Source organism: Vigna umbellata, chromosome 8, assembly GCF_029865625.1.
Source record: "Vigna umbellata cultivar VRB3 chromosome 8, Vumbellata_1.0, whole genome shotgun sequence".
Taxonomy (NCBI): Eukaryota; Viridiplantae; Streptophyta; class Magnoliopsida; order Fabales; family Fabaceae; genus Vigna; species Vigna umbellata.
This window is the reverse complement of record NC_142172.1, coordinates 35,475,563-35,492,417: the sequence shown is the minus strand read 5'-3', so window position 1 is coordinate 35,492,417 and position 16,855 is coordinate 35,475,563. Positions and strand designations below refer to the sequence as shown.

General features: G+C 32.8%; 2 protein-coding genes across 2 annotated transcripts; both read right to left on the bottom strand.

Annotated features, from left to right (window-relative positions):
• Positions 1-708: 708 nt before the first annotated feature.
• Positions 709-2,786, bottom strand: LOC124823711 (putative UPF0481 protein At3g02645). Its single transcript, XM_047295989.2, has one exon. It carries the CDS (start codon positions 2,760-2,762, stop codon positions 930-932), a length of 1,833 nt encoding a protein of 610 aa, XP_047151945.1. The 5' UTR covers positions 2,763-2,786; the 3' UTR covers positions 709-929.
• A 5,314-nt stretch (positions 2,787-8,100) lies between these two features.
• On the bottom strand, positions 8,101-10,236 carry LOC148194575 (putative UPF0481 protein At3g02645). The gene has a single exon (XM_088096183.1). The coding sequence runs from the start codon at positions 10,083-10,085 to the stop codon at positions 8,187-8,189; it is 1,899 nt and encodes a 632-aa protein (XP_087952309.1). The 5' UTR covers positions 10,086-10,236; the 3' UTR covers positions 8,101-8,186.
• Between the last annotated feature and the right edge of the window lie 6,619 nt (positions 10,237-16,855).

Genomic DNA, 16,855 nt, shown 5'->3' with positions numbered 1-16,855 from the left:
AATTAAAAATCGAATTTTCGATAATTATTTAGCAATCGAATTAAAAATCGATCGTAAACTATTTTACGACTAAGATTTGTGTTATTACATTTTTTTTTTTCCTTTGGGTGTTAAAAGTCTTAACTATCGATTGAGGCTCTTAACAATAAAAAGAGTGTTGTCAAAATGTTTTATTTTTTGTAGTGTTTATTTTATTCAATTTTTGGATTAAAATGTTTTTTATTATTCAAAACATTATATAATCTTAGTTTAAAGAATAATTTTAAAGAATTCAGTTGTAATTATTTAATTTTTTTATAATGTGAATATATAATGATCTTACTCACGTTATCTTAAAATGAAAATATCCATATCAATAAAATGAAATAACAATTTATACAAGTTTTTTTATTACATTAACTAACATCACTGCTTATTGATACTGACATAATAAGTCTAACATAAGCTAGAAATTAAACTTAAGATTAATGCTTAAAATATATTGTTGTGATTTTTAAGGAATCTGCTTTTAAAAATTAATTGACAATAATAAGGAAATGATAAACATCATAAAAAAATTTCGTATGCTATATTTATTGTAAAAAAAACAGAAAACATGAAATTGTTACAATATAAATAATGAAATGACTAAATATATCACAATTCCAATAGTAATCCCAAATAACCTGAAAAAAAAGGGGAAAATCTCTTATTTAACCCTAACCATAATAACAAAAAAAGGAAATTATATATACCTTACTTGTAAAAGGTCAAATAAACTAAGAATGACGATGAAGAACTTCTACCAAGGTAAGGAACCACAGCAAAACAATGGATCCAAACCATAAGTAGAGAAATGGAAGGCACAACGAAGGAAACCGAAGACATACTCAAACACGGTACTCAAGTACATAAACAACCAAGTACAATTACGAAATACAATGATAGCCTTAAATATAACTTATTAAACCATTATCCGAAACTGCTGGAAGTTTACCCAAATTTGAGGAGAAATAAGAAGCGCAGTCATAAACAGAGCAAAAGGTTTGCACGGTGTTCAGAACAAAGAAAGAAAAAGCCGCAATAGCTGTCAGGATTTTCCAAGAAGAAGACACGTATTTCACCAGCTTGTGTAGCCACTGGCTATCTTCAAACCTCCTTTTGACTTTCTTCATCACTTCTTCCAGTTCAGGAGTTTCGGTAGGCCTAATGGATGTACTCATCCCATTGAAAAGGTCTGCCACCACTTTATCATTCAGCTTAGTCACAATGATTTCGTTCTTCACCAACAGATTCACATCCTCAGGAGTGTCTATGATAGCTCTCATAATCTCAATGTACCTAGTGAAGATTAAGTAGGTGGATCTAGTCAATGACTCGTAGGCCACCAGGTTTCTCATTATCACCTCTGAGTTCTCATCTAATTTTATAACAGGCAAAAACAATTCCTTCTTTCTAGCCTCGAATCTAATGTCTTTGATGCTGTTCGCGGGTTTGAAGTGAAACCCAGCACCATCCAGTTCAGTCACGGATTGGATTGTAACAGCGGGGCGTTCATCCTCGTCCCCAAATAAGTACCGCCGAATTCTATCAACCCATTTCTTAGGTAAGATGTTGCCCAACGTTGAAACTTTTCCTTCTTCAGGTTGTTTTGATTTTGGTGCCTTCATGCGACCAATTACTGTTGCCATGTCCTCACTCACGGGGAGAAAGGAAGAGAAAAACATCACAGATACTATTACCACTGTTTTAACAATACCAGCTAGAATACGATAAGGAATAAGTAACACACCAATAACTATTCGCCATATCAAAAGAAGCAAATACCACAAAATTAAGCCTATGATCATAAAAAAGATTAGTATCGTAAAGCATATGGAACGGAACATGAAACAGCATCCCTTTCTCTCTGTCTTACTGCTTCTCATGTCGGGCTTCTCAGCTTTCACTACCACTGACTCGGGTGGCTTGTCAGTCATCACTGCCACAGGTTCAGGCTTCTCAGTCGTCGCTGTATCTGGCTTAGGGTGGGGGCCAACCTCAGGGTCAACCTCGTTGTCAACCTCAGGGTTAGGTATTGCAGTCTGGGGGGCCATAGGTGCTACCAAATGGTACATGAGATCCAACAAATGAGAATGCTCTTCTGCGTTTTTGGAGAGACTTTCAGGCTTGGCGAGTGGACAGTACTTTTTACAGAAACGTAACATTTTTGCACCCAAATCGTGTGATTGAATTCCGTGTGGGGTGGTGACTTGGTCGATTTGATGAAGAACACGGGTGGGAATTTGGTTCTCGAGCATGAAAACGTCCCTGCTGACAGCGTCGATGGTCAACTCTACACCAAAAGCGTTGACGAGGGGCATGCCACGTTTTCCCGTCAAGAAGTAAGTGTGCTGCTGAGGTTGGGCATCGAGACTCCTGTTGAGCAAAGCCAGCAAGAATAAGCCATCGATGGTGATACCCTTGAGGAGCATGTCTTTCTCGTGGGCATAGGACTTTAAGGTATCTTGGTGGTAGAAAGGTTCAACATCGGAGAGGTGGATTTCGAAGGCGTGGTTCATGATCCTTCTTGCTGCAGCTAACTTGAGCTCGTCTGTCATGGTGAGCTCAAAGCGGGTACGGTGGTAGGGTCCAAGCCCCACAAAGTGAGGGCTGAAAGCTTCTGGGTGGCCGCTTATCAAGGATTTCGGGACACGGCACACACACACTTCATCTTCTTTCTCCACATTTATTACCACTTCCACGTTGTCTGTGGTGTTTTCTGCTTTCTCCGACACCCACATGGTTTACGTTTTGCAAATCTCTGATATTTCCTTCTTCGGCGTCGACATATTTATACAAATGGAAAAGAGTTTTAAGTTGAAGAATTTGGTATCATAATCACACCCCGTCATTTATTTATTATCATACTATCATCGTCCTATCTATCCAACAATTTTAAAATCCAATATATTTAACGCAAGATTTCAACAACTTTTGGTAGATTTCACCATCTACCACTATATACTTTTTTATTAAATTTTTTAGAATTTCTGTAAAAAATATTTTTTTATGTTAGAGAATAATCATTGTAAAGATCTAGTGGGAGGAAACCTTAAATTTAATGTTTTTAAGTAAATGAAGGGAAAGTCTTTGGTCTTTCTTTATAAGGCAAGTTCATAATTTTTTACTGCCTCGTTAATCATGCGTTCACTTTGTATGATTATAAAACTCCGAGGTTAGGGTCTTCGTCTTCTTTTAAAATGAAAAGTATGTCTATGGCATCTCAAATGGATAACGTTAATAGCCAAATGATTTTTGTTTTACCTTTCACATTTGTGTTGAAATTTTTTTAGTGTTCATAATCTATGCGAAACTATATATAATCAGTCAGTCAAAAAAATAGATACCGAAAATATTTCTATTATATAATTATAATAATTAATAAAATGACTTTTTATTATATTTTTTATACATATTTAGGTATTTAAAAATACAAAAAAAAAAAGTGTTATTTTAGTACTCTAAAAACATTCACCTAACAGCTTATTTTAATAATATAATAATATATATTAGTTTTTTTTAACTTATATATAACTAAAATACTAATGTGTTAATCATGGAATTTTTTATTAATTTATTTTAAATATCACTTTCCATGCAAATATATGATTGCTCAAATATACTATTTTATTGTTTAAAATTTACTAAAATTGCCTAATACAAGAATTAAGATTTGTTAAACCAAAGAAAAAATCACATAGTTTTATAATTTTTAACACATTTCGTTGAATGAAAAAAAATGTGTGATACATTATTAATATTTTTAATTTTGATCAGTTTACCTAACCTTAAAAGAACGAGTTCGGATATAGACGGATTTTCTTTAAGACAAATGTGAACTTTCACGAGTAAAGATCAAGTTGTTGACTAAAAAATGTTTTTTTTTCTAGGTAATTAAGGAGACAAAAATTTTAAAATAGGCAATGTTCGCAATTAGATTAATTATTTCACTCGTAGATTCTTACTTTGCACAAAGAAACTATTATTAAGTGTTCTGGCATTATCGTAATTAATTTTAAAATACAATGCAATGCTATTGATTTTTAGTATAATTTAAAAAAAATAATATATAATATACTAATAAATCAATACGAGTGTTATTATTTTAAGATTTAAGAAAACAGTTATTAATAGATAGTTGCCTATTGGCTAACACATACACAGACAAAATTATAGAATTATTTGCACAAAGCAACTTCCCCAAATACAAACTTTACAATTATTAATAAAAAAAACATAATTATGAAAAAGCTTAATATTTAATTGATGCAACTTAATGTTTTTAATTTTTTTTCAGTTGTAAGTTATCCTTGAAGGTTTCACTTGTTTCGGTAATCAAAACATATAACGGACTAGTTGGGATAAATGATTGTTTCTAAAACATAAAAAGAGTAAAATAAAATATTTTAAAAAATTAAAAGTAAGAATTTTAAAAACCATGTTGAAAATTGATCAATAGTTTTTAGAATCATGCATTGTGATTATTTAGGAGGAACTAGAAGTAGAGGAGAAGTGAATCTGAACAGCAATAAAACGCGTGCGCAAAGAAGAAGAAAAACAATGTTGTGAGTGTATACAAAGCGCCAACTTAGCCGCCTAACACGGTAACTGAGTAGAGGAAGAAGATGGTTGTAAAGGTTCAACTGGGAGACTTTCAAACATACATCATTAGCTTTCTCAAATAAAATTTCGAAAATTTCTCTTTTATTTCGTTTGTAGTATAAAAAATATATATAATCTTATTATAAAAGTTTTAATTATATTAATTTTGGTTGAAATTTATTAATGATTGATGTAATTAAAAATGTATTTAATATTCAATAATATCACACTATAATAAAATTATTAAATAACAATTAATTTTAGAAAAAAAATAAGTAATTATTATAGTGATTAATTTAAATAATAATTTATAAATTAAAAATTATTAATATCTAAAATAACATCTAGGATGAATACAAATTTATAATTAATTGATTTATAAATCATAGTTTAAATCGAAAACAATACATGTAAAGAAATTTTTTAATTTAAATAAAAAAAAAACACTTAGACCAAACTAGTTTCATCTTGATCATGAAAATTAGTGTTTTATTTATAAGTAAAATGATTGCAAATAATTTTTATTTTCCATATAAAAAAGTATTTTAAAAATTACCGAGATAAAAATAAGATTAAATATGTTTTTAGTCCCTGAATTATTAAGCAAATTTATTTTTAGTCTCTCTTTCAAAGTAAGGTACACTTTTGATCCTTCTCCTTAAAGAAACTATAATTTTTGGTCCTCCAAAACCAACGGCGTTAAAAATCTGTTGAGGTGGCTAAAGGTGATACCACGTCATTTTATTTTTTCTAACACGAATCAATTTTTCTCACATTTTTTCCAATCCTCTCCCTCCCTCTTCCTTCTCAGAAATCGTCACATCTTTCAACCTTTTCGTCGCCATCACCGGCCCTGCCTCAAGCACCGCCTTCCTCCACGCCGTCACGAAGAACCCTCCGCAAGGAGAGAATGGAGAAGAGGTCACTAGAGAAAGAGAACAAGAGGGAAAGTTAATGGTGCGGTTATTGATTCTTAACGAATCATTGATCTCTGTTTGGACTTTCTTGACAAAATTCTCTTTCTTCTAATTCTTCTTTGTTTGTTAGTGTCCCTACCTCTTTGATCTGCAGCTTCAACATCCACGTGGGTTTACCCCTCAAGCCCTGGGTATGTTCTTGATCATGGATCTTGGTGATTTGTTTAAATTAATACTCAATCATTCATTTATTTCTCTGAATTTCAAGTTCAATTTTTTATTTAATTTTTTCCGAATGGCAAGATGTTGTTGCTTGCGTGCTGTATTAAACTAGTTTTTTCTTCCATTTACAGAACATGAAGAAAACCCTTCTTGCCCTTTTCTCTTTATGTTGAAGTTGCCTTTCATATTAATCAAATTGCCTACTTTGATGCCTTTAAATGGCTTTGGTTAGATTCAACTTCAATTATATCATTTGCAAAAGCAAAAGCAACTTGTTATTCTTTTACACACTTTTAGTTTACAGTAGCCAAAAGACTATTTTTTGGGGTTCATGTAGCCACCTCCTGAATCAGATTTACTCAGAAGCCAATGACATCATGATCAACCCTTTTGAAACATTATACAACATAGTTGATGAAGAACCTGAGTTGCTACCTTTTGCAGTAACCCCGGTGTTATTGACAGTAACAATATCCGCACAAGTAGAAGCACTAACTTCTGGAGAAACACGTTCTCAAACATCACATGATTTCGCAAACTTTGCACTAGATACACAAAAAATCTCATCTAACAACTGTTGGAAAAACTTTAAGAACCTTGAACTCTTAAGAATAGTAGCATACCCTGTAAAAGAGCCAAGGGGACCCACACTTCGATAACTTATAGTACTCTTCGAAGGCATTCCCACCGTGTCTTGAAGTGATTTTGCAAAATCTCTAAAGACAATAGATGGCATCATATACTTCAAACAACGAGGATCATCGGATGTAGACCTTTGCTCATGTTGAGAAACAGAAGCTTTGGTTTGTGCGTTTGATGAAACTGACCCCAGCTCATAAAGGTGAGGTATTGCCCTGTGAGCTGAATGGGTTGAGGCAGGGCCGGCTAGGGCGTTCGATTTGGAGGATTTGCTCTGGGCTTCGGTGGAGGTTTTGCTCAGGACTTCGGTGAAGGTTTTGGGGAAAGGAACTTTCGGGATGGCGTGGAGGAAGCTCGTGCCTGAGGCAAGGCCGGTGATGGCGATGAAAAGGTTGAAGGATGTGACGATTTCTGAGAAGGAGTTTAAGGAGAAGATTGAGGAAGAGGGAGGGAGAGGATTTGAAAAAATCTGGGAAAAGTTGATTCGTGTCAGAAAAAATAAAATGACGTGGTATCACTGTTAGCCACCTCAGCAGATTTTTAACGCCGTTGGTTTTGGAGGACCAAAAATTATAGTTTCTTTAACGAGAATGATCAAAGTGTACCTTAATTTGAAAGAAGGACTAAAAACAAATTCACTTCATAGTTTAGGGACTAAAAACATATTTAACCCATAAAAATATAATAAAAAAGGACAAAGTTAATAACTGAAAAGATAATTCGAAATTTTACAAAGATACGTTCGTATTTTGTAAACAATAAAATTGCATTATGAACTTGGGCCAAGCTCGAATGTGAGTCAAGATGACCCTGGACGGTATAAGTCCTTATTATAAATACAAAATTATGATTAATTTATAAATTATAGTTTAAATTGTTCTTGAACATTACAGTTACTAAAGATATTGTTAATTATTAGTCAATCACAAATAATTTTTATTTACCAACGAATTTTGATTTTTATAAAAAAAAATTACTCATCGTAATTATACTTTTTTAATGATAAGTAGTTAATATTCCATGTTTAGAAAATAAATAAAATTAAAATCTTTTTTGTTTATGAACTTACATTGCAAAGTTAAAATTTATATAAAACTCATTTGGTAATTCATGAACTACATCCTCATCATTAAACGACATTATATCCAATGGTATGTAACTGTGGTCCACCCATGGACCACTTAATTGCTAATGTACGGTAGAATTTACTCACTGACTTAACATTTTAAAAAATTAAAAAATTTATAAGAATAAAATAAATTTATAATAGTGTTTTTGAACCGTGAAAAAATTTAAACATATGTGGGACCCGGATTCCAAATTTCAAATTACCGGCTAAAATTGGTTCCATGTTATGACACCATTCGAGTGACCTGACAGCATTAATAAATTTGGTTGAAATTTATTAATGATTGATGTAATTAAAAATGTATTTAATATTCAATAATATCACACTATGATAAAATTTTGGTTGAAATTGGTTCCACGTTATGACACCATTCGAGCACTCGTGCCCTGACACCATTGGACATTTCATATCAGTTATCAGACTGCATTCCACAGGCTTCAGAGGCATAGGACCACTACCATTTATTATATTCATTATAATAGTAAAACATCGCAATCAATTTTAGGAATTGAAGTATTATTTTTCAAATTTTAAGTAACAAATAAATGTGAAAAAAGAAGAAAAAATGTGTAGGAAAATAAGTGTTAGAAAAAATGGTAATACATATTATTCAAGAACCATGAAGTAGAACTACTTGAACTTGCAATTATTCAAACTTAGAAAGAGCTTATGAAATAGTGATTTCTACCATAATCATCTAAATGAGTAGGAAATTGAACAACTCTGGAGGAAGAAGAGCAGTTGAGAACGGTGCAATAAGTTTGGAGAGCCGTAAAAGCCAAAAATAAGAGACCTCCAATGGCTGTCAAGAATGATCCAGATGTATACTTGGACACAACCCTTTTATGCTTCTCTTTGCTGTCGAACATGGCGTTAACTTTGTAAATCACTTTATCTAAATTCGGAGTCTTCGTAGCCCTAATCGGTTTGTTCATCCCATTGAAAATGTCCGCCATAACTTCGTTCCTTAACTCGCTCTGAATGATTTCGCTGTCAACCAAAATCTTCACATCCTCAGGAGTGTCTATAATCGCTCTCATTAACTCAACGAACCTCGTGAACACCAATGGGGTACTGGACTTTATCAACGTCTCGTAAGCCACAAGGTTTCTGATTATCACTTCTGAATTCACATCCAATCTCATGCAAGGCAAGTAAAATACGCACTTTTCTTCATCGAAATCAATGGATGAGATGCCACTTTCGGCCGGTCGGAACAAAATCCCAGCTTCCTTCAGTTCTTTCACAGATGGAATCATCACAACCCGTGGAACACCTGATTCTGCTGATTCAATCGTTGCCGTGATAACTTCAAGACGTCCAACCGCTTGTGTCAAAGGCTTCAGGATCGGATGGTTGACTTTACCTTCCAACTTGGTTAGGGCAGCGTGTAACCAACCAAGCGCAGGGTTCAAGCGTTTCCCCAATCCTACTACCACGCCCCATAGAGGGCGTAACGCCTTCAGAACCACACTTAACACCCGTTGAATCTTACGGAATATAGAAGTTATCACCCATAAGAACAGCTTCAGAACGACCGTAATCATAAACCAGATAACAATGCATGTAACCACCAAGAACAGCAGTATTCTGTAGCATATGGAAAAGCATGCTACATTATCCTCAGCCTTGGTTTCAGTCTCAACAGCCGGATCTTCACCCTGATCCTCAGTCGGAGCCTCGGCCGGAACCTGCGGCTCGTCCTCGGGTTCATCCTGAGCCTCGACCTTAGAGTCCGGCTGGGATACAGGTTCAGACTGATGGTTAGGAACAACTAAATGGTACATGAGGTCCAACAAATGATAATACCCTTCTAGTGCAACACGATCAGGGAGCTCTTTTAAGTTGACAAATGGGCATTCTTTTTTACAGAAATTTTTCAAGCTTGAAGCGAGGGAAAGACTCATAGAATCTGAATGAATTTCGTTGTTGTTGACTCCACTGATCTGCTTGAAAACATAAAAGGGAATTTGGTTTTCAAGCTTGAAAACCTCCCTGATAAGAGCGTTCACGGTGAGCTCTCGACCGACGGCGTTAAAGAGGGGCATCCCAAGTTTTCCGGTCAAGAAATAAGAGAATCCCGATTCATGGTTTTCACCTTTGAGAAGCGTAATGAAAGCCAGCACGAACAAGCCATCGACGGTGAGAACGTAGGAGAGGGTGGGAAGATTATAGGTGGATGCGACGTCAGGGTGGAAGAAGGTTTGAATGTGTGTGTCAAAGTTTGAGATGCAGTGTTGGAATAGGTCGATGCTGTTTCTGGGGAGGAAGTGACGGAGGACCCTTCTGGCTGCGGCCAACTTCTGGTGATCTGTGAAGACGAGGCCTTCTTGGAAGTGATGGTAAGGGCCAAGCCCTACAAACTGAGGGATATAATCTTCCCTCATGGTGGAGGTCAGCGATTCCGGCACTTCGCAGATACAGACTGGGTGAGAATCTTTCAAATCAAGTTCGGTGGTGGAAAGCGCCACCAGCGTGTCACATATGTCCACCACCCACTGTTCATCGGTGTAGTGTGTTGTTGAGTCCAGGCTTGTGCTTCTGCTCATCGCCATGCCGTTGCTTTCTTCTCTCGCTATCCGCTTCTTTCACCTCACCGACGGCTCTCCTTCCACATTCTTATATCTTCAAAATTTAAATACACTTTTTTCTTTTACCTTTAACCTTGTCCGTTTAATGAAAAATTAACTATTTATTAGAATTGCAAGATTAATTTAGTCATGTAACATTTTTTCACAATTAAATTTATTTTTAAACTCTCCAATTAAACGTGGCTCAACATTATTTATAGAGGTAGAAGTGTTACATATTTAGATTAATTTATTTTCGAATTTATGCATATAGTCACCTTTTAAATTAATTATTGAAAATGCTAAGGCATACTGTCGCAACCGGGATCGCGACGGGACGACGATCCGTGGAAAAATAAACGGTTTTGAAAAAAAAGAGATTTTGGAGTCGCCACCATAGTTTATTCTGGAAAACTACGGAAAAACCATAAAATGATAAAGCATGGTCTGCGAAAATGAGATTCTTGGTTCGGGAGTCGGTTACGTGTAGGGAAGGTATTAGCACCCTACAACGCCTGCCCTAAAGTAGTACCTTTAATTAAATACGCGAATATGATATGGTTTTCAAAATGTTTAACTATCCCCTAAAATAAAACTCTAAAGAAACAAAATGTACTTTTTTAGTTTTTTGGGCCCGACAAGGATTGACCTTGCTCCTACATATTCTCATTCAGAATGAGAAATCAGGGTTTCGTAGTTCTTTTTGGAAATTGTTTGAAAAGTTTGTTTAAGAAATTGTTTGAGAAAATTGTTTGGAAATGATTTTGGATAAATTTGGATTTTTGGGAGAGTGAACCTGACAAGGACTGGCCTTGCTCCTACGTATCTCCACTTTTGATGGAGAATCAAGGATCACGTAGTTCTGACCAGCAAGATTGTTTGTTGTTTAAAAGTGTTGTTGTTTTTGGGTTTTGGAGATTTTATATTTTTTTTTTGGTATTTTTATGAAAAGCTAGAAAATGTTTTCAGCACAAGGACGATGCGTACGATCACACATGTGCTTAATTTTATTTTATTTTTTGTATTTTTATAAAATATTTAGATTTTTGCGTAATGAGCACTAGGCTGATGCGTACGATCGCACAAGTACTCATACCGATATTTATATTATTACATGTTTTTTAAAGTTTTATATTTTTTATTAAGAAGGATAGATGAGTTGAATATATATATGACATAAAAATGTGAAAATCATAAAGAAAAATTGTGATAGAAAACAAGATAAATTTGTAAACTAAAAAAATAAATGATCAAAATGCATAAATAGAATGAAGAGAAAATGTGTACCTTGTTGAAGATTTGTGTGATGAAATAAAACCTTACTTGTAATAACTTGTGAGAAAGATAGATGGAAGATGAAGAAGATAGCTTTATAGTAGAAATATGGTAAGGGATTTATTATGTATAGAGAGATTAGGAAATAGTAAAATGTGAGAGAGAAAAATGAAGTAGAGTTTTGGGATGAAATGAAGAGATTTTGAGAGAGAAGAGATGGATATTATGTAATTGTGTGTGTGTGAAGAGAATGTGGGTATTTATAGAGTTAAGGATGAAGAAAGTTGATGAATAAAAATAATATAATAAGTTGGTGGAAAATTTAGATGAAATAAAATATAATAAAAAAAAGATGAATAGAAAAAGTTAATGTGGAAAATAAGTGAAAGAAATAATATAAAAAGTTGGTGGAGAAAGTAGGTGAAATAAAATATAGTAAATAGTAAAAGTTAATGTGGAAAATAAGTGAAAGAAATAATATAAAAAGTTGGTGGAGAAATTAGGTGAAATAAAATATAGTGAATAGTAAAAGTTAATGTGGAAAATAAGTGAAAAGAAATAATATAAAATTAATATGAAAATGATGTGGAAAAAGTAAATGAAAAAGGTAGATGATGTGGAATGAGATGTGGAGGGTGATGTGGATGGTGATGTGGAGAGTGGGGTGTGATAAGAGAAAAGGGGTGGTGAGGAAGTAAAAAGTAAGAGATTATTTTGGGCCATTGGATTAAGTGTTTAAAAGAAAATTTGGGGGTACAAAAAGTAAAATAAATAGTATTTTTCATTTTGATTTTTTTTATATTTTTTTTGTGATGAATTTTATTTACCCGGATGAAATTGGGTGTTGAAACATACTAGTGATAATTTTGACGTGAAAAAGTCGGAAAATGCATACACGATATTTTAATAATATTAAAGTCGTTTTTAGGTTTAATGAATTCAATAAAATGAAACTTAATTAATCATTATAAACAAAGTCATATAAATGATTGCCGACTTCAACATTTAAATACAGTCGAAAATATTCTTAACAATTTTTAATTTTTTTTCATTTTAAATTCTAAAAAATATCTATTTCAAACTTATAATTTTTTTAAAATATTAAAAATATAAAAAATAAAAATAATTTGATGTATAAATTTTAAATATATATATATATATATATATATAAATTGTAAGTAAATTTAATTATTAATTTTGTCTCATTTTAAAAAATTAATATTATTTATTTAGAAAAAAAATTGTAACTGTCAAAATTTCAAATATAAAAATTAAATTTTATATAAATAAATATATATATATATATATATATATATATATATATATATATATATATATATATATATATATATATATATATCCCAAAAATATAGATGAACATATATAAGAGTCATTACATAATAATGATGTAGAACAATTTCAGAAAATAAAGTTGACTTATAGTTATATTAAAATAACCATAAATTTAAAATTTTACAAAGTTTTATCCTTATACAAAACTATATACATGACCAAACGGTCCCTACAAAACTATAAACAAAATCGATCGGTCCTAGTCTAAGCAGCTGGGTCCTCTCCATCCAGCGCCTGCTCTAGAGAAAACTCGTCATCCTCTGCTCACATTCACAGGATGATCACTGCAAAAAAGAAATACTTAACGGACAACATAAACAAGACAGAAAAGAAGGGTAAGCTAGTGTAATTTAATAGTCATGTTAGCATACGATTCAAACAAACAGATCAAATAATCATACACATGTATAAAACATAAACACATATTGACTGACCACTTTAACTCGACCGTCCATACTAGTATGAATATGTAGCTTTAGTCGTTCATGCACTCGTGAGTGTAGTAACTGGAAACCCATCAGCTGTCACACGAGGTTAACCCGTTATCACTCACCGTAGGACCCCCCTCGACTAGGGCCCCCTTCTATTCACACGACATAACTTACCCATCTCTACTTGAGAATTGGTAATCATTAGAATGTCAGGATGAACGCCGTGGATTTCGCTGTCCATATTCATACTACACCACCACCTTGATAACCAATCACTGAGACATTCCTCCTTGCAATTCTCTTACATACCAGTTGGAACATAATTCTTTATAACAACATCCACTCCATTATTCATACATGTTCATATAACTGAATTTAAATAAGTTATCAAACACAATGGAAACCACATGCAAGCCCGAACACCCTATGTACATTGGATACCGAACGGTTTCTCACTACCCCAAAGAATAGGACCGAACGGTCCATAATAGGTAAGGCTGAAGAAGTGACCACACACTATTAAGGATCTAACTCTAACATAAGGCCGAATATAGTTAAACACTAATGTATTATCGAATACTATGGTGAGACCAAACACTAAAATAACCGAATCACCTGATCTACACCGAACACTTATAACTTAGGCCGAAAACTAACTTAGACCAAATACTCAGGTAAGACCGATCATTAAAGCATGATCGAATGGTCATTAACAGGTAAGGCCCATAGGAGGCCAAACGTAGTTAAGACCGAACACCAATAAAAACCGAGCACTACCGAGACCAAACACTAGTACAAAACCAATACTACTAAAATCGAACGCTAATACAAAACCAAACACTACTAAGACCAAACACTAATACAAAATCGAACACTGCTAAGACCGAACGCCAATATAAAACCAAACACTACTAAGACCGAACGCCAATATAAAACCGAACATTGCTAAGACCGAACATAAGAGTAAGGCTGAAAGGTCATCGGCTTCCTCTTCTCCCAACCGACCAATTTAATTTTTGACCTCAAATTCCCATTTCACTACTCCACTTCCTCACAATTCACTCGACACAGTAACAAAAAACTTTGAAAAAGAAATCAACATGATCACAGAATTTTGACAGTCCATACAGACAATACCGATCACACAAAAATCCAATTTCATACACATGCAAAATTATCAAACAACATTTTCATACATCATCAGCCAATCAATTAAATTAACTAGTTTCTCTTACCTCTTAACCGAACAGAAAGCTTCTACCCTTCCACAAATTTGCTCACACTTCCAGAAAATCCTAAGAACGCCTATAACTCACTGATTTGTGAGAAGAGACCAACCAAAGTACCAAAAATGAAGTTAGAAAGGAGAAAAGAAGGCTGATGAACACTTACAAACAGCAAGGCTTATTTGCATGTGCCAGAAATTTCAGAAATTCACAAGAATTAAAGGAACGAAACTTACCAGCTCTAAACGATAAACTGATCGGTGGAATTGAAAGCTCTTCGACACCACGATTGCTTAGGCATTATTGATTGTTAAACAGATGAAATGAGATTGAAAGAATCTAGAGAGGAGGAGGAGAAAAGAAGGAGAGTAGAATAATTTGAAAAGATATAGCTATAATTAGAGAATGAGACGAGACTTTTGAAACTTTTCATTTATATGTCACTCTTATTTTAATCTAAATTGTTCGGTCTCATCCTTTGCTTACACCTGTTTACTCCAAACTTCTTGAAACCTCGACTTTGTTTTATATATATATATATATATATATATATATATATATATATATATATATATATATATATATATATATAAATGTATGCATATAATAAATAATTAAAAATATTATGAACTAACATGTGATATGGACAAATATAATGGTAATGTTGATTTAATGGAAAGAATCTAATTGAATTTTTTTTTAAATTAAATAACATAAGTACTAAATAAAATTTAAGAGTTTAGTTAAATTTTTCAAACATTTAAGAGGAGCAAGATATTATTTTAGTCTTATTACTTTATACATAGAGGGAATATATTTTTAAGATATATGAATAAGGATGAATGTCTTCTCATTCTTTTCTGTCTAGAAAATTATATTATGTCACTTGTTGGCTACTTCCACCGTGTGTTTGAGTCAAATTAGTTTGAAAAAAATGTATTTTCTTATGCTGGTTAGTTTTCAACCCGGATCACTCAGGTTGAACCTGGGTTGACTCACCAACTCACCTAATTTAATTTAATTATTTATTATTTTGTGTTTCAATATTATTAGTTAGCATTTTTTTTATTATATGTAGATGGAGATAAGAAAAAGATGTTTCAAGAGAAAAAAATATTATAGATTTATTTATTCAAGATTCTAATATTATAAATGTACAAGTGATACAAAAATTATCAATATTAAAAACTTATTTGTTTGTCTTTTGTGTTTTGCTTTTGGATTAGGCTTGAATTGTATGATATATATTTTTTTATTTTGAATTTTCTTTAAAGTTTAACATCATTTTAGGGTGAAATTTATTTAGATTTGAATTAAAAAAATTATAATTTCTTTTATTTTAAAAAAAATTATTATTAAATGAGTCAATAACTGTTTAAACTACCAACCCATGGTGGGTCGGATCTAGTCTAAATTTTTCCAATTTGCTAATAAATGAGTCAGGTTGGATTGGCTCACTAAGTGACCAATCCATGGTGAGGTGGGTTCGATCGAGCCGAATTACCGGTTTTCATAACTCTAATATTTTTTAAAAGGAGTGAAAATGAAAGCACGATCAAGTCCCAAAGGAGCAATACATGAAGGATTGGCTTAGCATCATTGGAAGAGATTCTAGAAGTCTTGCACCCAGCAAGGTTGTTGCAGGGACCAGCTGAGGGAGGTTGCAGCCAACAAGTTATCCTGCGTTCTAAAGACTTGGACGTGTTTAGCACATTTCTTTTATTAGTGTATTGTAATTAGGAATTGAGTTTGTTTAGTTTGGATTAATTTTAGGTCAGCTGACTCTATACTATAAATAAGGGGTTGCCCTTATTTGTAAGACGGGTTGAATTTTGATAATAGAAACCTTTTGCACATTCTTGTGTAAGAATGACAGTTATTCCCAAGTGGCGTGGCTTATTCTCATTTTTTACCCCGCTCATTCAAAGCCTGTGTCATATTCCTGATTTCGTCTATTCATTTGTTTAATTGGTTCAATTTTTCCTTTCTCATTTCAACTCAACAACGAATTAACCATATTTTCATTCGCATTTCATTATATAAAACCACTCAAATCATTATGAGTTTGATATCTAGTAACCATGTACGGAAACAATTAGAATAAACATAGGTAAGGTAAGGGAAGTACATTATCCATTAAATATATTCAACTTTCAAATTTTAGTCCTTAAAATTGTAATAAATCATACAATTGGTCCTAAAAATTAATAAGTAAAATAGTCCTTAAAATTTACACCATCAACCAATTTGTTTCTTGAAATTATAATGAACATTCAAAATTATTCAAAAGAACTAGAATATCGAAATGGTTGTTGTGATCATAAATTATTAATATATTTTGTACTTTAAATTGTAACAATAAAAGAAAATAAACCTTAAATTACACTGGTTCTCTCTCTCAATACACACAAAAATCCTTACTTTTCATTTTTATAATCAATAACGATAATAAATAGTTACTTATTAAAAA